Source organism: Betta splendens, chromosome 5 (genome assembly GCF_900634795.4).
Source record: "Betta splendens chromosome 5, fBetSpl5.4, whole genome shotgun sequence".
Taxonomy (NCBI): domain Eukaryota; kingdom Metazoa; phylum Chordata; class Actinopteri; order Anabantiformes; family Osphronemidae; genus Betta; species Betta splendens.
The window spans coordinates 4,435,864-4,445,431 of NC_040885.2; the positions used below are offsets into that span (position 1 = coordinate 4,435,864).

General features: G+C 43.2%; 1 protein-coding gene across 1 annotated transcript; it reads right to left on the reverse strand.

Annotated features, from left to right (window-relative positions):
• Nucleotides 1-1,782: 1,782 nt before the first annotated feature.
• On the reverse strand, nucleotides 1,783-5,736 carry LOC114856304 (transcription factor 15-like). Its single transcript, XM_029152169.3, has 2 exons — nucleotides 5,036-5,736; nucleotides 1,783-4,307 (listed from the first exon to the last, which is right to left on the reverse strand). The coding sequence occupies exons 1-2, from the start codon at nucleotides 5,516-5,518 to the stop codon at nucleotides 4,248-4,250; spliced, it is 543 nt and encodes a 180-aa protein (XP_029008002.1). The 5' UTR covers nucleotides 5,519-5,736; the 3' UTR covers nucleotides 1,783-4,247.
• Nucleotides 5,737-9,568: the final 3,832 nt, after the last annotated feature.

A 9,568-nucleotide genomic window follows, 5' to 3' on the forward strand; every position in this document is an offset into this window, starting at 1 on the left:
CTGAGTGAAGCTCTGCCTCATGCTGTGTAACACAAGGCCCAGAATCCCCTGAGCTCATCATTTAGTCCTGTTCATTGGTTGTAGCCTTCAGCTACAGATAGTCTTATTGTTGATTCTGAAAAAAAAGTAGAATCATTACTGGCAGATGTCCAGAAATTCACAGCTCAGATAAAACCTGAAAGTTGCTTCACTACAAACAGCTTCAGATATGTTACTAAGTAAAAAGTCTTCCTCCACTCCAATGGGTCAATCTGTGCAGTGTGTCAAGCTGACGTCACATAACGCAGATGCTGAACCTCAGGTAATGTTTGTTTTGGCTGCTGCAGTGGATGAAGCCGCTCCATGTTCTAGAATGTACTAGAACAATACACAATAACAAATAAAGTCCCATAGTGGAAACCTGCTGGGCCTACCCACTGGCTACGACCAGTCCTTCTAGGCCGGCCGATCTGTAGTGTGGGGCCAGGGTCAACGCTGAGCTCCAGCACCAGGCGAGCCTGTGTCACAGCCTTAGTCCTAGTCATCATTTGACCCTAAGTGTTTTCCCATAACGCTTAACAGATGGGGCAGCACACTAACTTTCACTTAAGCTCACTTCAGTGACCTCTACTGTCCAACTTCTAATTAAATTGGGCTACAGTCCTAACATCCTTTATTATAACATTGAACCCATTCAGTGTTTCCTTGGTAAAACAACTGTGACTTATATTCAGAAATGTGTTTTGCCGTGTTTTCCCACCCAGGATTGGGCCATCTGGGCCCCCAACTGATGTCTGCGCTGGCACTCGCCCAGGCCCCATGTCCCATAGGGAGGGCCTCGGCAGGGTTTAACACTCTGGCCTTTTCCTTCCTGTTCCTCTATGACATCTTCCTGCCTTTGAGGACTGCTGGGAGCCATTGGACAGGGTTGCACTGGGCCCTCTGAACTGGAGGATAAGCTCACACAGCAGCTTCTAATTAGGCTTTAGAGCTGACAGGTGGAGAGAAACAAGAGGGTTGGGATGCAGTTATTTGTGCTGCCTCTGAGGTCCAGCAAGCGCATAACTTCCCTTCATTGGGCTACACCACATCATTTCAGAGGTTATTTAAGGGACTCGACATTTGTCACAGCTGTGGTGTGACCTGCATGTTGCACTCCATCATGTGATATTTAACAAATTTCAAGTGCTTTTACTGTACATAGAACAAATCGGTGTGTGTGCACTGTTCGCAACATAAACACATGTAAAAACATTTAGTTTTAAATTAAACAGCAGCATGTCTTACAAAGATCCACCTGAAGTAGTTTAGATCACATCAGGTCATTTTGTATATGATGATTAACGATTTTCATGTGTCTATGGCAGGGGTGTCAAAGTGATGCCGATGAGGGCCGCTGCCCCGCTGGTTTTCCACCTCTCCCTGCCGCAGCTCCTACTGATCACCTTGACCAGGTGTGTTCAGTCAATGACAAGCTGGAAAAGCCAACTGACACACCCAATCAAGGTAATCAGCAGAGAGAGCTGGAAAACCAGCAGGGACACCGGCCCTCGAGGACTGGAGCTTGACACATGTGGTCTATGGTAATATGAAGCTAACACAGGGATCATAAAACCCACTATAAGTCTACAGTCTTCTAATATGTTGTTATATAGTTATCTGCTAATTAGTTTGGCTCATTTTGTTACGTGTAGGGCAAACAAGAGCTAGAGCTGCCCTCACTATGAGTGAGGGAACAGGGCTGCCAAGGCCCACAAACATAACTAGAAGGAGGACCCAAATGCAAAACCCAACCAACACAAGTACGATTTCAATAATTAAGATTTAATTCCACAAAATATAAACATGAGGGGAAACAGAGGCAACAAGGAAACAATAAAGAACTAAAAACACTGTTGAGCAGGAAAAAAGCATACATGAACCTAAATGTGAAACAGGAACTAAAAATTACTGCTTACACAGGCCAAAAGGTAAGGAACTTGAAAAGTAAACATGTAACACACACAAAACAAACAGACCTTGACTAGGTATAACAGGAACTAGAATTGACAGGATAACACAAACAATGAACCAACAAAGACTATGCACAAACTAGGACCTTAAATACTACATAACACAGGTGACAACAAATTACAATCAAGACAAACAGGAAATGTCAACAACTGACCAGATTGCATTGAACCCAGGGCCCCCTGCAGGTCGGAGGGACAAACTGTAACAGATTTTAAGGTACAACAAAGACAACAAATACAAATAAACACAACCTAACCAGCCATGAATAATCAATGTATTTATATTATGAATGAAGCTACAAGTTAAAAATAAATATATTTCTTCACACAAATTGCCATATTAAAGTTTGTTTTCAACAGTTGCTTTAGATTTACTAATGAAGGGCTCTGTTTGTGAAGAGAAGAAATGAAATTACTACAAACTGTCCAAAAAATGGATATTTAAGGTTGTCTATAATTATGTATAGAATTAGTTATTATTTTCCCATGAACTGTGCTTATGGTATTGATGGTTTTATATAACAATAATAGATTGATGACTTAGAAAGAAAACTTAGAACAACAACTTAGAACATATGCATAAACGTGTCTACTTCACTAATATTGTTTTTCATTTTTATCTGATTTCTCTATGAAAATCAAAATGCGTTGAGTTTGAGCTTCTGTGAATGAACCCATCATAGTAAATATTTTGGCTGTTATCGTGGTGCAAGTTCTCTTTGAGAGGTGCGATCATGCTTTACGGACCTGAACTGTAAATCTACATGTCTCCACAGAGTTCCACACAGCCCCCTGCTCTCCTGCTGTGATCCATGAAATTAATTCATCAGCAGCTGTATTCGGCTGGACACAGAGTGCTAGGTCATATTAGCTGTGACTGATCAACACCACATTGAAAAGCACCGCCAGGGTAGAGCCATACTACACAGCAGCCTCCTCTGTCTCCTCTGGACACTAATCCACATGTACAAAACCTAAAAAAAGTCATAATAGCTAAAATTTGCGTCTCAGGTTTCTCAAGTTGCATTTCAGAAAACCAACCTCGCAAATCAAAAGTAAGTTTTGTTACAAACATGCATATGTAGACATTTAAACAGTTAAAAGAACTCCAAATTACCAAAGACTCTGCCTTTTTCCTCTTTGTGTGATCTTTTTGGCGTGGGTCCAGTAATGTCCTACACCCCATGATGGTCCCCATGAGTAATCATCAGTTCCTACAATAGACCAAACAACACAAATGTTTGTCTTTCCTGTTTTTCCTTTACCTTTTCCCACACTTGCCTCTGATTCATGTTTTTCTTGCCGGTATCCAGCACCTACCACCCTGACAGGGCGTTCTGTGGTCAGACACTGCTGGGACACAATGATTTCAGAGAGAACCCACTGAGGAAAAGATTGATTGCTTCCTCCACAGAGATTCCTTGGCAGTACTCAGACACAGAAGAGAAACCTTAACTGGAATTCCCCATAAAGGTTTCCTTTTTTGTGCGCTTACAAGCAGAAGATGCCAGTAAGGAGACTGGTTTGTTCTTCAGCGCCTAATTTACCTGAACCCTGCATGTGGTTATTAACCTTTAGCAAGAAAACCAGGAAAACAGAAGTGTGGAGGGGGACTGTTGTGGCCTACTGCATTAAAGGGTCAAGTCATGAACAAACACAGACAAAAATGAGAGAGCTGCCTCTATCCAAAAATAAATGTATTCCAAGTACAATGAAACTTACAATGAAAAAGGTTCACACATCCTATAACATGAGCTCGGTAGATAGAACGGTTTATCCTCTCTTATATTATTTCCTACGACTCTTCTGTACGAGTGTATTGTAAGCCACACTTACCCCAGAACAGCTGCATTTTGCAAAACAAAGATAGACTTTCATGGAAATTTATCTCAACAATATTGGATCCAACACAGCATAAAGAAGTCACAGTGGATTTAAAAAACACACTGACAGCAAACATTTGAGTCTTAATCACATCTCCATTATATTATTTTATATAATAGTCCTTTTTATATTGTGTAAATGTGAGTAGTACACAGATAGAAGACATTTGTTTGACTTCACTCATTTCTAATATAAACTATACTGAAAACTGTTTCATAATCAGACGGGTTGGTGTTTCCCATCTCTTCTGGAGTACTGTGACCCAAGAGTCAACAAGAGTCAGAGCAGCACTGTTGTGGCACAGACTCTAGGATCTTTCTGCCAATGCCTTCTTTTTAAAGAGGAATCAGTCCTTCTCCATGTCAAACAGTTTCATCGCCGGTTTATTTGTATGATCCTGTGCATCTTTGCACAGGCTTGTCGGTCCTTCACCTGCAGATAAAGAGGGAAAGTCACATTAGGCATCACCACTGCCGTCAGTACCATTGGGACCTAAACACAAGATGTTATTCTAAAAGCGCACGTGTGTAGAATGAATGAAAGTTTCCTTTAAAGGATATCTCCTTGTACAGAATGATGTGACGTAAATAAACCACTAAATCCCAACAGAGGTTTAAAGGCCAAGATGGACATGTCAGTTTCCCCGGGATGCACGCAGATTGTCCTCCCTCTAAGCTGGAGCACATTCAGCAATGTAAATACCAAACACATGACTTTATGAAAACAATATCTTTATGATATTTTAAATGTGTTCTCCATAAATGAGGTGAATGTTCAATAAATATTGGAAACAGCAGTGAGTTAGGCCACACTGACACAGAGCCCTGCACTAGTTTAACTACTCTGTTCACAAAGTTACATACAATCAGTCCCTAGAACATTTAAGAAAAGCCAGTAGAGTTGTGAAAATCAAATGTCTTTTATGAAAACAATATCTTTATGATATTTTAAATGTGTTCTCCATAAATGAGGTGAATGTTCAATAAATATTGGAAACAGCAGTGAGTTAGGCCACACTGACACAGAGCCCTGCACTAGTTTAACTACTCTGTTCACAAAGTTACATACAATCAGTCACTAGAACATTTAAGAAAAGTTAATATACAATAAATTGTATATAGGTTTTGGTCACATGTCAGGCTGCGTGTTAACAGCTTTACCCCTTTCCGCTGATTGCTCAGGCAGAAGGTGCAGATGGTTCGGGGCTGTTTGCCGTCTCCACCGCCGTTTACCTCCTTGTAGACGGAACCTAGGCACGGCTGGCCGTCCTCCCTGCCATCCCCCACCACCAGCACGTTGGCCAGGTGTGAGATGTAGCTGGACGCCAGGCGCAACGTCTCGATCTTGGAGAGTTTTCTATCCACGGGTTCCGTGGGGATAAGTGTCCGCAGCGCCGTGAAGGCGGTGTTGACGTTTTGCGTCCGGTGTCTCTCCCGGGCGTTCGCCGCGTTCCGCTGCCGCACCACGACGCCTCCGGTCTTCTGTCGGTAACTCTGGCCGGAGGTCCCGCAGCAGCCGTAGCCCTGGTCGGTGCTGCTGTCGCTCTCGCTGCGGTTCCCCTCCTCGTCGTCGGACGTTAAAGTCAGGTCAGCAGGGTAGGAGAAGGGATGCGCCGACACCGGCCTGAGCATGGTGAACGCCATCGTTAGAGCCAGATGTGATCCTGAGGAGGACCAGTCCCTTACGACCAAGCAGCGAGCAGCTACATGCAGAAGGAAGCCGCGCGTAAAAGTCCAGCTGTCCGCTGCTCGCTGTGACACCTCCCCATAGGATGGGCCGGTGTGTTGGTGATCGCGCCAGGGAAGGCTCTTATACCAGCTACAGGAGCCTCAGCTGTAGTGGGAGGAGTGGGGCGCATGCAGGGCTTCAAATGCTTGGGTCCTGAGAGCAACAGCCATCATTACTCAGGCACGTGGCTCTGACTAGAACACAAAGATCAAATGTTTATTGTTGCCTTTAAAAATACCACTCTCACTGCAACACTGATACACTCACATAGTAAACACTGCTTCACATTACAGTAAGATAAGACCAGTCCACTTTCTTCTTGCCACTGTTCATAAGTGAATGACCTAAACGCTCTCCCACCTTCCACTGGTTCAACCGTCCACAGACACATCACTCTGCTTTGTGACTGTGTACCTTTCTGTACGTGGGTGCAGTGCACAGTGTGTTTTTCCATTCTTTGGACACACAACAGTGACCCCCACACTGGTGGTCAGTGGCTCCACAGTTGTCCTGTGTCAGTTTGTCTAATGGGTTAAGTGTTGTGGGTAAATAAACACTCAGCAGATGCTGGTGGTGATCAAGCTTTCCCTGTGGAAACCAAGCAAATGGCTTCCAGATTTACTGGTGCTGCTGGAAGGTGAGGAGGGGGGTTGCAGGCAGGGACCGGCTGCTGCTGAAGGAAGAGAGTGACCACATCAAACCGAGGCCGCTGGCGCCCCCTGGCCCCCAGCTCAGCTGCACCAACAACAACTTCGACCTGTTTGGAACCTGGTTACATTGAAACAAGACACCATAGTGTTTTACCAGGCACCAACACGACCCCCTGCACTTTCTCCCGCGGCAGTTCACAGTTTGGAGGCGTAAATACACCCGCACCCCCCACCCCCGCTGCCCTATGCATCAACTTGAAGGAATGCCATTAAAAGCCTGCTGAGGTGATTAAAGCACTAATAAAGTGTGTGGAATGTTTGTTAGGGAAGATTCTTTCTATGGGATGAAGTTTGATCTAACAGTTGTAAAGTAGATGTCACCATAAAGTGCACTTTTTATACATGTATACATTCATTCATCCGTGCAATAAGATGCATAATAAAACTTAAGCTACTGTAGTAATTAGATGTGTGTAAAGATGTGTTAGCATCTTTATTTTTAATCTCCCTACCATCCTACCATATCTCAAACCGTGACAGCAATCAATGTGTGCAAAATAATTTCCCTCTGGGATTAATAAAGTCTTTGAATCTTGAATGTTGAATTTTCTTAAAGCCAGATTTCTTATAAAGCTTTAAATGAACACAATAATGAGATGGAAAAGCACATAGACAGATAACCTGAAGTCATTCTTTCCCAAGAGATGTCACATTGTGTCTAATATTAGTAGGTCTAGTAATTAATTTCCTGTTGTGTCAAGTCATGAAAACCAACATATCAATAGTTAAGCTAAGTAAGGAGTGTAGAGTGACCTTTGTGTTCAACTATAATTTATTCCCTGCACAGAACCGTATATTGTGGGTCTATGCATGGTCAGTTGAAATGTCTCCTGTGAGGGAAGCTGTTGAGAAAGGCTGCGTTCAAATAACTTGACTCATCTAAAACAGCTGCAGTTTGTGTTTTATTAGACCGTTAGAAGTGACAGCGAAGCCAGTGTGACCCAAAGCATGAGGTTTGGAACTCGCCAGCCTCGTCAGAAATCGCCCGTCGCAAAGGGGATGTCCTCATCTTGTTAGCAGTAGAGGCCTGTAAGTAGTCCGGTGGGACTGACAAGTGACTGGTGTTTGTTTGTATAGCTTTAAATATGAAATAGTATTAATTTAGGGCCTAGGCAAACCTAACATTAACAACTTGGGATGACCTGCCTGATATGAAAGCGTCTCCTGGGAGATTCCTTTGACATGACCTGAGTCAGGAGTGTGAGACCTTAAACTATTCCCATCCAGCCTCCCTCCTCCATATTTTTTCTCTCATCCCTACTGAACACACTGATGATCATTTTTCACAGCGACAGACAGTGTGAGCAGCTGAGACAGCTGGGGCAGCGTGTCAGTAAAAGTTCAACAAATGGCCACATCTACCACTTACCTCACAACATAAAAAACAAACTCTATGTCTGATGAAAGCTGTCTTTTATTATGAAATTACACCTCTGTCAGAGAAAACAGACACAGACACAATTCTGAAGCTGTTACCCTGTTTTGTAGAACTAGAAGCCGTATAATTTTTTTGAACAGATGCGTCATCACCTTCTCCTGGCTCCATGGCGCAGAAAACGGGGCAGAACGTAAAGTCAGCCCCTGTGACGCAGGAAGCCCATTCACACGCGATCATATTCCGGAGGCTTTAATGTCTGTTTAGCCCAGTCCACGTTCAGAAGCTTCCTCCAAGGCCGCCGGGAACAACAGAGCCCCTCATGGTCTGTCAATTAAAAACCTTGCATTACTTGTGTGATTCTTTCAAGGATGCATCCAGATGACCATTGTCTTGGTCACTCAAACCAACCTTGTTAAAGATCCCCTATTATCTCTTTAAGGCTAAAGGATATTGGACCTTGATGTCTTCATGCCCATGATTTATAGAACATGGCTAATAGAACTGAATCTTTATCACTGTTAATGCTGCAAAGCATCCGACCTGAAAGCATCCAAAGCATCCGGCCTTGTTAATAAACAGATCAAACTCCTGGGGTGAAAGCGGGTTATGTGACATACCCAGGTAAGTCTGAGGGTATGTTAGTGATTAAGGTCAGCTTTCGGCTCCAAAAACAGAGGTAATTTTCAGCGTATGTATGTAACCATAGCAACTTAGTCTCTGAACATAACCTGCTCCGGAGCAAGTCATAAGGCCACGTATCGATGTTTTTTCATATCCTGATGATTATTTGAAGAAGTGTTATCGTTTCTCTAAAGAATCGTTAATTTATTTAACAAACCTTTTGAAACCTTTCATTTCGAACATAACAAACCTAAGTAAGTCTATACTTACCACAGAAAGTATTCTGTGCGTAGCTCTTCGTTTTTTTACATCAGAACATTTTTGGTATAATTTGGGCGATGCAGAGCATGTGGGAAAGGCAATGGTGTTTAGAGCCGTTCGTACCGTGTGTCTGGCACTGAAACAGTTCCTGCAGACTTTTGTACAGTTTCCTCGCCACGAACCTCTGCGTGTCATTAAAGATGAATTCCACAGAGTGGCAGGTTTGTCCTTTCTATGATAATCTATTACACATATTTTAATACGTACAGCTCGGACGTACTGCACACACACACTTTTCGTATTACTTTTTTACTTTCCGTTTCAGGGTTTCCAAATGTGATTGGGTGTATCGATGGCACCCAGATTCCTATTAAAGCTCCTTCACTCAATGAGGGAGACTATGTTAATAGGAAGTCATTTCATAGTATCAAATAATAATAATAATAATAATAATTTACCCTTAATAGTCCCACAGTGGGGAAATTCATTCTCTGCATTTGACCCATCCCCCTTGGGGGAACAGTGAGCTACCACATGAGCGGCGCTCAGGGAGCTAGCGTGAAGTGTCTTGCTTAGGGACACACCTGATGCCGAGGCAGGGGATCGAACCGCAGACCTTTTGCCTTCCGAGGTCAACACGCTACCAACTGAGCTACCAGGCCGCAGGTGCAGGTGACTATTATTTCCTGTCCAGAATCTTTTGGTGCACAGACCATTACACTCAAAACTGTTTCTACTAACTAGATAATATGTGATGCAACCCATCTCATCACAAATGTGGAAGCAAAAGTGGACAGGGTCTGTACATGATTCCAGAGTTTTCAGGGAGTCATCACTATGCCACACATTTCAACAGGGTATGTTGTAATTTACACAAGTTCTTGTTTTTACTGTATTGTTTTATTGTTTTACACATTTCAATCATTGCAGGACAGTACAATGGCTTCTAGCTGGGGGACAGAAGGTTCCCTTGGCTGCCCTCTTTAATGACACCC

Bases quoted from the DNA above. Each gene is read 5' to 3' on its own strand.
- LOC114856304 (XM_029152169.3), bottom strand. From the start codon at position 5,518: ATGGCGTTCACCATGCTCAGGCCGGTGTCGGCGCATCCCTTCTCCTAC. The intron at 4,308-5,035 runs GTAAAGCTGTTA...CTTTATCTGCAG, and splicing joins TGAGCAATCAGCGGAAAGGG to GTGAAGGACCGACAAGCCTG.